The following is a 15,041-nucleotide window of genomic DNA, read 5'->3' on the forward strand; positions in this document are numbered from 1 at the left end:
CCTCCTGGGTTCAGGCAATTCTCCTGCCTCAGCCTCCTGAGTAGCTGGGATTACAGGCACGCACCACGATGCCCAGTTAATTTTTTGTATTTTTAGTAGAGACGGGGTTTCACCACGTTGACCAGGATGTTCTCGATCTTTTGACCCAGTGATCCATCTGCCTTGGCCTCCCAAAGTGCTGGGATTACAGGCGTGAGCCACTGTGCCTGGCCCCTCTCGCTGTCTTTTTAATGGTTAGTGCTTTTTAATCATAAGAAATCTTTGCCTATCAAGATTTTTAAATATGTTTTTTCTAAGATTGTTACAGTTTTAGCTTTTACATTTAGATCTTTGAACTTATTCAAGTTAATCTTTGTATATGATGGAGATAAGTATTAGGAGTCATTTTTTTTTTTCTAAACAGATACTCAGTTGCTCTAGCACCATGATTAAAAAGAACCACTAAATTGCAGTGACTCCTTTGTTGTAAATCAAGCGACTATGTATGTGTGAGTCTGTTTCTGGACACATTATGTTTCATATTTTCTTTGTCATTAAGCGAATACTGCAATGTCTTTAATATTTTAGGTGTATTGTAAGTCCTTAAAATCTGGTAGTTCAAGTTTCTAACTTTGCTCTTCTTCAAGACTGCTGGCATTTTAGGGCCTTTGCATTTCCTAAATGAAACATTAAAATCTAAATATAGATTTTAGAATGCATATATGATTTCCACTTCCAAAAAAGTAGCTTGTATTTTGATTGTTTTGCATTGAATTTATAAGTCAATGTGGGAAAAATGCCCACCTTCTTAACATTGACATGAAATAGCTCTTCATTCATTTTGGCCTTTTATCTCTAAGCAGTGTTTTATAGTTTTGAGGACATAGGTTTTGCACATTTTCATTAAATTTATTCACAAATATTTAATATTTTCAGATGACATTTTAAGTGGTTTTTATTTTAAAATTTTATTTTTTGTTTGCTAATATATAGGTATAACATTAATTTTTATTTATTGACATTAGATACAGAATCTTGTGAAAATTCACTTATTCTAGGTCCTTGTAGATTCTTTCGGATTTTCTTTGTATATAGTCATTTTATTTGTAAATAAAGTTTTCTTTCCAGGTGCTGGTGGTAGACATCCTTGTTTTATTTCCAGTCTTTGGAAGAGATGGTCAGTGCTTCACTAATGACTGATATTAGCTGTAGCTTTTGTTAAAATATATTTTATCAGATTAAGAAAGTTTCCTTCTATTCCTAGATATCTGAATGTTTTTATTATGAATGGGTCTTAAATGTTATCAAATGCTTTCTCTGCATTTATTGAGATGATTATATAGTTTTTCTCCTTTATTTTGCTAATGTGGTGAATTGCACTGGTTGATTTTTTTCAAATAGTAAACCAGCCTTGCATTCTGGAATAAATTCCGCTGAGTCCTGACACATTACATTTTAAAAATTTATCTTTAGATTTTATTTGTTAATGTTTCATTTAGGATTTTTGTGTCTATATGAGAAATTATTGGACTATAATTTTCCTTTCCTACAATGTGCTTGTGTGGTTTTGTTAGCAAGTTTATGCTGACTTCAGCATAGGTTGGGAAGTGTTTATTCTTTTCTATTTTCTGGATGAGGTCATATAATGTTGATATTATATCTTCCTTAAATATGTGGTAGAATTTTTTACCAGTGAAGCCATCTGGGCTTTGAGTTTTCTTTGTGGGAAAGTTTCAAATTATAGCTTCAGTTTCTTTAATAGATAATAAGGGCTCTTCAGGTTTTCTGTTTGTCAGTTTTGATGAATAGTGCTTTTCAAAGAATTTGTCCATTTAATCTAAAATTTAAAATTTATTACAAAGTGTTCATAATATCCTCCAGTTATCTTTTTTTTATAGGATTTATAATGATGTCTTCTTTTAATTCTTTGTTTTGGTGATTTGTATTTTCTCTCATTTATTTCTTAGTTCAGTCTTAGTAGGGATTAATAATTTTGTTAATTTTTTTCAAAGACCAATGTTTGGCTTCACTTGTTTCACTAGTATCTGTTATTAGTTCCTCTCTTCTTTTGGTTTATTTTTGCTGTTTACTGTTCATTTCCTAACCTTTTAAGTTGGAAGCTTAGAGTATTGGTCACATTTTGTTCTAACAGGCGGTTAAATTACCAGCTCTTCATCTTTGTTCTGTCAAGGCCTGGTATAATGTTTTCTTAGGTTAGGTCTGTTGGATTTTTATTTGTATTTCTTCAGTGTGGTCCATTTTTCTAAGATGAGACCTTTGTGGGGTCTCACTTGAATGTACATCGTCTTCATAAAGATTTCTCAGCTTTGGCTGGACTCCAGTGCTAATAACTAACTTTCCAGCACTGACCTTTGGTATTTTAAATTACCAGTTTCAGCTTCCTACTGGGTCTCCTGTGTTTTTGTCTAATCATGTGCAGCCCTGGAGATGAGCAGAAGTGGATGTGAATTTCTAAGCAGACTTCTGGGGTTCCCTTTCAGTAGCTACCACATCAGAAAGCACTCTGACCCCTCAATCCTGGCCACCTTTGCTCAGAACTCTGATCTCTTATTTTCTCTACTAAGATCGCTGTTTCCTGTTGAGACTTCACTTTAATACCCAATTCCTAGAAAATGCTTCCAGGGTAAAGTCTTCGGGAAATGTTGGATTACTTCGTGTTTTCTTCTTTATCAGGGATTGCAGCCTTGTGTTGATTTCAGTCCAGTGCCTACAAAGAGTTGTTTTTTTAATGTGTGTTAGGCCATTCTTGCATTGCCCAACCTGAGGCTGGGCAATTTACAAAGAAAAGAGATTTAATTGGCTTATGGTTTTGCAGTTGTACAAGCCATCTGCTCAGCTTCTAGTGAGGTTTTGGGCTGCTTACAATCACATTGGAAGGCAAAAGACAGGTGCAGCGTATCACGTGGTTGAGAGTGGGAGCAAGGCGGGGGCATAGGTGCCACACACTTTTAAACCAGATCTCATGAGAACTCACTGTCACAAGGACAGCACTAAGGGATTGGTGCTAAACCATTCATGAGAAATTTGCCCTCCTGATCCAGTCACCTTTCACCAGGTCCCACCTGCAACACTGGGAATCACATTTCAACATGAGATTTGGTGGAGACAGTATCCAGACTGTATCAGTATATTTTGTTCAGGTCTTAAAGTTACTTACAGTTGGAGATTAGGTCTTATATAAGCTATTCTCTTTGGTCTAAAGCTGATTTCCTTTCATTTTGTTTTATCGACACATAACTGCCTTTTAAGTTAGATTTATTGCTTTGAGTTATTCTAGAAGAAACTTTGGTTTGTTTGTCATTATAGTGTAAGTCCTGTATTTCTGAAAACAAGGTTAATTGGGAAAACAGCTTATGTCAGTTAATTTATTGTATAAAATTTGATATCTTAATTATCTGTTGTGTTTTTTCTGCTTCAAGGAATCATCTGTTGCAGCTTGCTTTAGAGTCACCACCCAAATTTCCTGCTTCTTCCTCATCAAAGAATCTTGCTGTCAAGGTAGATATTCCTATAGCCTCCAGACTGTCTTTAAAGCAGGGGAGCAGGTTAATGGATAATTTCTTGATCAGAGAAACGAGTGGTTCTACATCAGAGTTGTTGACAAAAGAAAATGAAAGCAAATTCAGCCCTCCAAAAGAGGCAAGCCCTGCTGCAAAGACCAAAGAGACACATTCTATAGAAGAGATGGCTCCAGGTTCCTCAGAGGCCAAGCGTCCTGAGACACCCTCAACATCCACTTTGAAACAAGTTACTAAAGGTAGGAAGTTATTTTCATATGTGGAAGTATGGAAATCTTTTCATCCACTTAACATAAGAATAAATAGGCAGCATCTTTGAGGGGGAAGGAATGGTAAAGGACAAATCAGATTTCGCTGTGTCACAGTCTCAGCCATTGATGTTTGTTCTTTCTCAGAAATAGGAATTCAGGCTGACTGCTACGAAAAGGATACAATTTTAATTAGTTCAGGCTTCAAGTATGGCAGTAGCTTTCTGTTTTTAGCTTTTAATCCTTCTCCCCCCAATTCAATGTATCAGTTTGCATATAATCTTGAAGAGCTCTTTTATCTTATTTTTACCACCGCTTGACCGCCTCCTCACTGTTCTGCCTGCCATGTAAAGCCTTTGACAATTGGAGCCCTACCCTAGTAATCCCGCCATATTGTTCACCTCTCCCTCTCAGAAGTCCTGCTCTAGCCAAGCTGATCTCCCCACTGTTCCTTCAGTACACCGAGGAATTGGCAAACTTCAACGGGCAGATCTAATCTGGCTTGCCACCTGTTTTTCTAAATAAAAGTTTGCATACCCGCTTGTTTACATATGACTGTGGCTACTTTCATGCTACAGTGGCAGAGTTGCGTGATTGTGACAGAGGCCATATGATCCATAAAGTCTAAATTCTTCACTACCTGCCCCTTCACTAAGAATGTTTGGTGAGCCCAAACATTTTTAGTGAATGTTATTTCAGTTCTATATTTCAGTATAGAACTGAAAAGTTCTATACCTTTCCAGACTCTATCTGGATCTTCACTAGTCATTGGTTATGTTAGAAAACACTGTCTCACATCACAAAAGCGTTATAACACTTGTTTTCTGTTTTATAAACCATTTGCTTAACTGTTTGATGAATATGTCAGCTTGTTTAACCTTTTGTTTCTGTGTCTTCTTTCCAGTGAAGTTTAGAGCACCTTTTAGGCAGAAACTCTTAGACATCTTTGGTATACTCATACCATACACAGTGCAGAGATGTGAGTGTTTATTAAACTTAGATTGAATTAGTTTATTAGTACTTATGTGTTTACACGTTTTAAAGAGATATAAATTTCACTTATATTTTCAACTATGTCTATCTTTAGTCTTTTTACCAATTGACAATTCTTATTGTAGTATTTTTTAGCTTGATGGTTAACTGTTTTTCCCTTAGCAAAACCTTTTTTCCCAAATGAAATTTTACAATAAACCATAACATATGAAATAGATTGTTCTGTTCTACCTGAACTCCTGCCTATTATCCATGGCGATCTGTAGGCCCTGAGATACCCCCGCAGATCCCTGCAACTTTATGAAATAGTTTGAGAATGACAATATTCCTTAATTTTAACATTATATATAGAATTACAAATGAGAGCTAAATTAACAAATTTGTAACCATTGACAAAATTGAACAGTAGTTGGCCCAACTCAATAAATTATTTAATCTAGCTGTACCTGTCCTTTGCCCAGCCCCTGGGCCAGGTGTATCTTACTTAAGTTACTCTTGCTTCTGTGCTAAACATGGATAGCTCCTAAGGCTTGGGAAAATTTTAGATTAGTTTTGTAGTTTGGTCATACCTTGGTAGAAAAGATTTAACCAAAGCATTTTCTAATAAACGAACTTTCAAGCCTATTTGCAGTCTCTTCTGGGCCTAGGACTTCAACTGTGTGACTTTCCACAATTTAGCCATTGCCAAGTAACCGGTCTGTCCCACTCCTGCTGTCCTGATGGGCCATTCTTTTTCTTTTCTGCTTTTCTAAGTGCATGTTAAGTTGAAATTCTTTTTTACTTTAATTGCTGAAAATATTCCAGTTTACATTACTTTTGCCCCTTCTACAATTAATAAAGTCTCTCTTTTTCTTTTTAAAAAATACAGTGGATTGTCCTGTTTGCGGGGTTAACATTCCAGAAAATCACATTAATAAGCATTTAGATAGCTGTTTAACACGCGAAGAGAAGAAGGAAAGCCTCCGAAGGTAAGGAGGCTGAGCAGAACCATTGAGCTACTTCAGCTGGATGTCTCTTGTGCTTTATAAACTTGGGGGAAAATTACAGTATTCATTTTATCCTGGTAACTGTATTTCCCACTCTTGCTTGATTTATCCTTTAATCCTATTGGCCACCTCTTCCAATTCCTCTTCTCTGTTCTGTCTTCAACTCCCACGTTACCAAATGTGATTAGTTGTATTGAATATTTGAACTGCTACTAAATTTGACTTAATAAGAAATTAGTGACTTCAAATTCAATTCTTTTTAAGCTTTTTTTTTCTCTTAGAATTTTAGAACTACCAAAAAGCATCTTGGCCAAAGAAAGCAAGATTGGACTCTGAATATAGAATATAGAAAATCTTTCTCTGGTCCTTAGGATGCTCAGGAGTTTTAAAATTTAAAAGCAAATTTTTCAAAAATTTTGGACTAGGAAATTATATATATATATATAATATAATATAAAAAGGTACAAAAATGCAAATATGAAATGTAATGTTGTATCCCATCCCACCCCACCCCCACACCATCCAGGTAATGTAACTAATAAATTGTCAGCTTAGTATTTGCATCTAAACTACTGTGCTGTTCTGCCTCTCTTGTACATCAAAGTAACTGTAATTTTTAAATTAGTCCACTATTGTTATACATACATGTTGTTCAGGAATGAAATATTAGATAAACAATTATGCATTAAGGAATCAATGCATAATAAAGAATCAGAAGATGCAATTTAGATGAGTCTGGTGATGAAGGGAGAAGGATGAGATGGTAGTTTGAAGAAGGAGTGAGTGGCGTGAAGATCAAGGGAAGATGTTTTTAAAAATAGGAATTTAAGCCTTCAGTCTCTTTCCTTCCACTATCTCCAGGGAGAGCAGAGGATAAAAGGAAGAAACTGAGGAGCATAAGAGCCCAGTAATGAGGTTATCCTTGACATGCAGAAAGGACTCTTCTGAAACAGGAGGCAAGGGGAAGCTAATAGGTGGCAATTCAGAGATATTTGGAGAAGAGGAGGAGGGAGACTGAAGAAATTAATGTCCTTTTTCAGTTGTGTCCTGGGAAGTGGTGATGAAAGAATGATTTGCTTCTATGTTCAGTCTATTTTAAAGGACTTTGAAGAATATTTTTCAAAAGCAGTGTTAATAAAACAGAGCCATCGTATTATTGTGATTAAAGATGTCACTTAATTTTTATAGGTAAATTTGAAGTGACTGCAGATTTTGAGGGTCAGATTTATACTGTTATAACTTACAAAAGCTAACATATAAAACACAGTGATGCTTTATTAAAAATGGTAGACGTACTTGAGTCCAAACCTGGGACGGTTTTGCATGCACAGTACTCCCACCTAGTGGGCAATTTTGTTGATGAGGATAAAATTTAGATTTTTAGGTGGCTTAATTAGTGGCGATTTTAAGAAAATGAGTAGTGCTAAGGATTATTTCCTGTAAGCCACGAGAGTCAGATGACCTTCTTTTCCCTTTAGAAATGCATGAGTTGGGAATATAGAAGCTGAATATATTCTTTTTGAAGAATAAGGAATCTGCACTGCTGATGTTGCCTGGACTCCCCTTTTTCTAGATCCATCCATCAGTTTGAATACATTTCTGATACATCATTCCTGATGCTGTCAGTTTATTTAAAGACATACTTGTCCATGTGTAATTAAGTTCTAACAGTGGGTCAAATTCCTGCTCCAAAGAATACTATAGTCCTCCCAGTGCTCTGTAGTGAACTTAGAAGCACTACCTCCTGGGTACCCCTCTTAGTATGTTAAAGGCTTTGAGAGGTCCTACATGAAGGATGACTATTAGGTTTTGCTTAATTCAGTAATTCCTAAATTTATTTGACTGCCAAATCTTTCTGTCCTCATAACTTCCATCATACAAAACTGGTGTTTGTGGAGTCACTGAATACAACATTGGCCATGTCCTTCTTTAGTAGTATCCAGGCCCCAGGGTCGGGTCATAGAGAAGAGGCTGTGCATATTTTCCTGTCTCCTCCACAATATCCTGACAGGCCATCTGCTGGTTGTGAGTGGCAGCCCTTAACCCTTCTGTATAAAACCATATCAGAACGGATTCAGAGAATGCACTCTTCCTTTGATGTCCTCAGATTCTGAGGGCCCTTAAATGTATTACTCAGTTCCACTAAATCATAGAAGAAAAGTAAATGTCATTTTCGTGTTTGGGGAAACATTTATCAGGTTTCATGTTTTTAAATTCCTGACAGAAATTGTTGATCTCTGGTGGTGCTTTTTATTGTAAATGCCAGTGAACAGTACAGTTCTTCAATAGAATTTCACAGTCATAGTTTAATCATCTATCCTTGGTAAAACAAATATTTTAGATACAGACTTAATGAATCATCTCTCCCTGTGTGCTTGTATAAACACAAAATGATTCAGCTGTTGCTACCTACTGAGATTTCATTTTGCCATAATTTTATCAGTCTTGTAGAGTCTGATGGGCTGTCATTATAAGAAGAGCAGTTTTCAGAAAAATATCTGTTGAGAGTTTGCAGGTCTTTTCACAGTTAATTAGTTATTTCTGGCTTTTAGATTTTATTATTACAACATAAAAGACATAATTTAGTCAGGTAATGGCACTGTTGGTTAACAGAGAAATTTTTGATTGTTTTCAGTCTATACCTGACTAATATTTCTCTGTTTGATTATGGGACCATTTATATCAGATTTACTCTGGAGAACCTTGTTGAAAATAGAGATTTTAGATCTCCGCTTCAGACCTAAACCACAATTGGTGGATGGTGTGGAGAAGGGGACTGAGAATCTGCATTTTAAATAAACTCTTTAGGTGCTTCTTAGGTACACTAATGTTTGGGACAGCAGAGTGTGAGCTAGTTATATGCAAATCCTTTGTAAAACTTGCTTTTTGGATAAACTTATTATTTCAAGTTTCTGTTAATTTTCATCTGAATCTTTGCTATTCTCATTTTGAAATGATAGCAAGTGTAATGGCCTCCTTGAGCATGTTTTTGTTTAGCACCTAATTGCCATAAAGCTGAGCTAGAGAACCTACTATAATCAGATGAAATGGATTAAAACTCACTAAGGAGTTCCTGTTTATGGAATTGTCTCAAGTCATTGGTACTTTTAGGTAGTTTACATTTTAGCCCACTAGAATTTCTAGCATGCTTTAAAGAGGTGGAAAATTGAATAGGTCTATGTAAGTGTGATTCTAAGTGAAGTCCTCATAACATATTCCGAAAGCCTTACATATGTGTCTTTTAAGTGTGCCTCTTTAGGTCTGACATCTTTTTGAGACCCACGTCTCTCACTTCTGGTGCCATCTAGGTTCCTGTGTCTGAATATCTCACCAGCACCTCAGATGCATTATGTTAGACAGTCAGCTTTATCTGCAAACTTGATTCTTCTCTCTCCTTTTTATCTTAATGGTTCTACTAGTTTCCCAGTCACCTAGTTGTTGAATCAGAAGATAAATTGCCATTTTACATGAAAAGCATTTGATAATTCACAATAATCATCAGGGATCTTTCTTCCCTTTTCAGTTCTGTTCACAAAAGGAAGCCGCTGCCCAAAACTGTATATAATTTGCTCTCTGATCGTGATTTAAAGAAAAAGCTAAAAGAGCATGGATTATCTATTCAAGGAAATAAACAACAGCTCGTTAAAAGGCACCAAGAATTTGTACACATGTATAATGCCCAGTGCGATGCTTTGCATCCTAAATCAGGTAAAGTAATAAAACAGTGAGTCATGCTTACCTTCTGGATAAAACAATTTTGTGTAGCTCAGAAATCATATACCATAGAAAAATATTATGAATAAATACATTTTTGATAAAGATAAGACATACAAATGTATTCCTTCAAAAGGTACCTACAATATGCTTTGATAAGCCAGGCTTATTCTCAGCCTGTCTTCCAATGCTCAGATCTCTTCTCAGATGCACTGCTATTGCCAGTTTCTCATGTGCCTTTCTAGGGAGAGTGTGGTGGGGAAGAATGGATCTGGAGAGCCTGGGTTACAGTGCTAGTTTTTCAGCTTTATGGCTTGGTGACTATGGGCATGTTACTTGATACGTCTCTACCTCAGTTTTCTCATTCAAAAAATAAGGGTTATAATACTACCTACTTCATAATGTTGAGAGGAATAAATGATAAAAGGCATGTAAAGTGCCTAGGACAGTATCTTAACAAGTAGCTAGCATTCAGTAAATGTTGCCATTATGAATTTTGTACACAAACATAAATGCTTTTCATTACTGTTTCTACAAAATATTAGTATTCTGTGTAGTGCACTATTTAATGGTTGGTTCTTTTCATTAAACCACACGCATATGTTGGAGTTCTTTCTATTATTAACATATAGAATTGCCTAATTTTAAAAAACTTGGTGAATAACATGCAAACATTAAAGCACACAAATTATAAGTGTATTGTTTAGTGAATTATCACAAAGTAAATTTCATAAAGTGAAAATGTTGTTGTAGCCACTACTGAGATCACTACCAGCATCCCAGAAGCCCTATCTGCCCCCCTCCCATTCACTACTTCATTCTCACATTTGACCACTGTCTTGACTTCTAAGCCCACATGTTCATTTTGCCTATGGTTGATCTTTAAATAAATGGGACAATAGCTTATGTATTCTTTTGTGCCTGCCCTTACTTGTGCAACATTGAAAGATTCATTCATTTCTGTATACAATTGTAATTTTTTTCATTTTTGTTGCTATATGGTATTCCATTGTATAAACATATCATCTTATCCATTCAGTGTTTAATAGACATTTCAGTTTTTCCCACTTTTTCTCTGTTATAATGCTGCTGTAAATAATTTTTTACATATCTTTTGGTGCACATAGGTGCATGTTGCTGTTGGAGATACATACACATGTATATATAGTGTATGTATCTCCAACAGCAACATGCACAACATGCATATATATATATATATATATATATATATATATATATGTATGTATATATATATGAATAAATGAATGGGATTGGTGTTATGTATTTGCACATGTTCAGCTTTCATGGATAGAGCCCCAAATTCAGTAGTCATGTATACTTTCATCAGGAGTGTATGCAGGTGTCAGTTGTTCTACACCCTTGACAACATCACCATTGTTAACTCTCCATTTTAGCCATTCTAGTGGGTCCATGGTAGTACTTTGTTATTTTAATTTGCATTCCTTAATAACTTATCATGTTCAGCACATTTTTATATTCTTATTTTATATGTTTTATATGCCACCTGGATGTCCTCCTTGGTGAAATACCTGTTTAAATCTTACGTCCAATTCTTCTGTGGGAATCTATTTTTCTTATTTATTTATTTTCTTATTTACTTAATTTTCTTATTTCTTACTTATTTTTTGGATGTCCTCTTTGGTGAAATACCTGTTTAAATTTTATGTCCAATTCTTCTTGGGGATCTGTTTTTCTTATTTGTGGGAGTAATTTAAATTTTCTGGATAAAAATATTTTGCTTGATGTATGTATATTTCTAATTTCAACTTTTCACTCTCTTAACGACATCATTTGAAGAGTAGAAGTTCTTCATGTAGTTCAATTCATTACATTTTTCCTTTTGGTTAGTGCTTTTACCTTAGCCTACTTGAAGATCATGCAAATCTTCTCTTTCTTTTAAAAACTTTATTCTTACTCTTAAATTTTGATGTACAGTTTATTTCGAATTGATTTTAGCATATGTTGTGAGGTAGAGCACAAGATTGTCTTATTTTTTTTTTTATATGAATAACGAATTGATGCAGCACCACTAATTGAAATGCCATCCTTTCCGCCACTGAATTGCCAGAAGTCTTGGTTGAGAATCAGCTAATTGTACATGTGTAGGCCTGGACACTGTTTTGTTCCATTGGACGGTTATTAACCCTTGTGCAGGGTAAATAATGTGTGTCTTAAGTACTTTATAAGTAATTTATAATAGGTCTTGCTGTCTGGTAATATAGTTCTTCCAGCTTATATTATTGAGGTCGACTTGATTTTTTTAGGCCTTTTGTATTTCCATATAAGTTTTTAAATTGGGATTACATTGAATTTGTATATCAATTTTGGGATAGCTGATACCTGTACAGTATTTGAGTATTCCAATTCATGAATATAGTTTATCGCTTTATTCATCTTTGATTTTTGTCAGTAATGCTTTGCAGTTATCAGAGTGGAGGCTTACACGTCTTTTTAAAGAGTTATTCTTTGATATTTTTGATGCAGTTGTACATTGTGTTTTGTTAAAAAATGTCAATTTTTATTAGTTACTTGTTTAGAAAAATACAACTGATTTTTGTATAGTTTCCTTACATTCAATGGCTTGTCACTTTTTTATGTGCCCTTTTTATTGAGGTTTGATTTATTTACAATATAATAATTCTTTAAAAGTATATAGATGAATTTTGACAAATGTATATTGTCATTTAGCCATTGTTCTAATTGAAATGTAGAACATTTCCTTCATTAACAAGTTTCAATGCCCCTTTGCAGTATATTCCCTCTCCTTTACTCTAAGACCCTGGGAAATACTGATTTCTTTTTTTGGCCCTATAATTTTACCTTTTCTAGACTGTCACATAAATGAAATTACACAAATTGTATAGTGTATAGTCTTTTACATATGGCATCTGTCACTAAGTATAATACTTTTGAGATTTTTTCATGTTGTTGCTTTTACCAGTAGTACATTTATTTTTTATTTTATTTATTTATTTTTTAGATGGAGTCTCGCTCTATTGCCGAGGCTGGAGTGCAGTGGCATGATCTCGACTCAGTGCAACCTCTGCCTCCTTGGTTCAAGCGATTCTCATGCCTCAGCCTCCTGAGTAGCTGGACTACAGGTGCCTGCCACCACACCCGGCTAATTTTTATATTTTTAGTAGAGACAGGATTTCACTATATTGGCCAGGCTAGCCTTGAACTTCTGACCTTGTGATCCACCCTCCTTGGCCTCCCAAAGTGCTGGGATTACAGGTGTGAGCCACCATGACCGGCCAGTGCATTTATTTTTTATTGCTTGGCAGTGTTCTGCTTATGGCCCTGCCACAATTTGCATACCTCTTCACCTATTAATGGACAACTGGACTATGTTCAGTTTTTTTTTTATTATCAGTAAAGCTGTTATGAACATGGGTTCACAGATCTTTGTGTAGCCATATGTTTTCATTTCTCTTGGGTGGAGTTGAATTGCTGGGTCATATGGTAAATGCAACTATAAGAACCTGCCATGTAGTTTTTCAAATGACTGAACCATTTTGCATTGTGTGAGAGTGCCCCACTTTTTCACACCCTTGCTAACGATTGGTATTTTGATTCTTCTTAATTTTAGCCATTCTAGTGGGTATGTGGTAGTGGTATCTCATGATGGTTTTAATTTGCATTTTCCTGTGACTAGTAGTGTCTACTGACTTTTGATATTTTTATTTGCTATTTGTGTATTTTCTTTGATAAAGGGTCTGTTGAAATTTTCTGCTCCTTAACTCCTTTTATTGATTTGTAAGTTATTTATATATTCTGGATACTGAATTTGTTAAATATATGTGTTGTGAATATTTTATCTTAGTATGTGGCTTACCTTGTCATTTTCTTAATGATGTCTTTGAAGAGCAGAGATGAAATTAGTTTACTTTTTTATTTTATGATTTATGGGTCTTGTGTATCATTTCATGATATGCAATTGTGTTGCATATCAACAAAATATTTGCCTATCCTAAGATCACAAAGATTTTCTCCTGTGTTATTTTCAGGAGTTTTATAATTTTAGCTTTTATATTTAAATCTATGATCCATTTTCATTTAGTTTTTCTATATGGTAGAAGGTAAATGTAAAGTTCATTTAAAAAATATGTATATCTAGTTTTTCAGCACATTTGTTAAAAAGACTCTCTTCCCCATTGAATTACTTTGCCTGCATTGTGAAAAACCTGTTGGCCATGTATATAGTATGTGAATCTATCTAGAATCTATTCCGTTCCATTGACCTCTGTATCTTGTTCTTTTACCCATGCCACACTCTTGATTTCTGTAAGGTTATAGTAAGTCTTAAAATTATCAGGTAGTATAAGTCCTTCAACTGTGTTCTCAAAATTGTTCTAGGTCCTTGGCAATTCTACATAAATGTTAGACTCTGTTTTTTGTTGTTGTTGTTGTTTTTTCTCTTTAAGAAATGTCAGGCTATTATCCATTCTTGTTGTTTACTGTTTTCTGAATACTGAGTGTAGAAATAACCACTTTGACTTTACCCCGATGTTACAGGCAGAGCAGAGCATCTGCATCTTTGCTGCTGGTAGGTCCAGGACAGCATCTGCAGGGCAGTCAGTTTATTGATGTGTACCTTTTGGGATTTTGAGTGAGATTACATAGATCAGCTTAGAACTGATATCTTAACAATATTAGGACTTTTAATGTATAATCTTGGTATGTCTCTTTAGGCCTCCTTTAATTTCTCTCAATAGTGCTGTCTAGTTTTTTATGTATATGTGTTCCATGTATTTTGTTAAATTTATCCCTAAATATTTCATGTCTTTTGGTGCTATTATGAGTGATGTTTTAAAATTTCAGTCTCTTATTGTTTATTACTAAAGACTCATTTTGATATATTAATTTTTATATATTTGTATAATATTAACTAGTGGAATTCACTATTTCTGAATTTTATAGATTTCATAGGATTTTTATATACACAATCAAGTTACATGTCAAAAACAAGTTTTTTTTCCAATCGATATGCATTTTATTTATTTTTCTACCCTTGGTTGGTTGCATTGGTAGAACCTCTAGTGCGATATGGAATAAAAGTGGTGTAGGCAAATATCCTTTCCTTTCCCCAATCTTTTTTTTATATGAATTTTTTAAGAAAGAATCTCTAACTTTCCTCTGATTTTTCAGGGGCCTATCTCCCCAAAAGGAAGAATAATTACCTTCAAAAATACATTTGAGTGACAATACTATTTCATCAATATATGTTCTTTTAATTCTGGAATACCCCAATCTTATAGGTAAAACATTTAGTCTTTCACTATTAACCCTGATAGGTTTTCATAGATGCCTTTTATGAGGTTGAGGACATTTCTTCCCTTCCTAGTTTATTGAGAATTATGAAGGAGTGTTGAATTGTCAATTCCTTATTCTGCATCTATTGAGATTATAATATTTTTTCTTTATTCTGTGATATGATTTACAAAATTGAGTTTTAATCAGTTTGTTGAAATATAATTCATATAATATTGAAATATAAGTCATACCCACCTAAAGTGTACATACAGTTCAGTGGTTTTCAGTATATTCACAGACTGTACAAC

The 15,041-nt window shown here is 34.6% G+C and overlaps 1 protein-coding gene and 1 non-coding gene across 5 annotated transcripts in view; one reads left to right on the forward strand and one right to left on the reverse strand.

The window, feature by feature from the left end:
• The window catches only part of RAD18 (RAD18 E3 ubiquitin protein ligase), a 100,558-nt gene that overhangs the window by 31,737 nt on the left and 53,780 nt on the right, over nt 1-15,041 (forward strand). For 3 of the 4 annotated variants that reach the window (XM_017501595.2, XM_017501598.2, XM_037728890.1), the window contains 4 exons: nt 3,420-3,757; nt 4,671-4,745; nt 5,628-5,727; nt 9,269-9,453. In XM_017501595.2, coding sequence (XP_017357084.1) covers nt 3,420-3,757; nt 4,671-4,745; nt 5,628-5,727; nt 9,269-9,453 — 698 coding nt within the window. The remainder of the gene's footprint in view (nt 1-3,419; nt 3,758-4,670; nt 4,746-5,627; nt 5,728-9,268; nt 9,454-15,041) is intronic. The other variant, XM_017501597.2, reaches the window with a different exon arrangement.
• On the reverse strand, nt 13,905-14,042 carry LOC119467356. Its single transcript, XR_005195902.1, has one exon. It is a non-coding gene; the product is annotated as a small nucleolar RNA SNORA43 (small nucleolar RNA).

This window comes from Cebus imitator, unplaced genomic scaffold (assembly GCF_001604975.1).
Source record: "Cebus imitator isolate Cc_AM_T3 unplaced genomic scaffold, Cebus_imitator-1.0 Scaffold281, whole genome shotgun sequence".
In the NCBI taxonomy this organism is placed as follows: Eukaryota; Metazoa; Chordata; class Mammalia; order Primates; family Cebidae; genus Cebus; species Cebus imitator.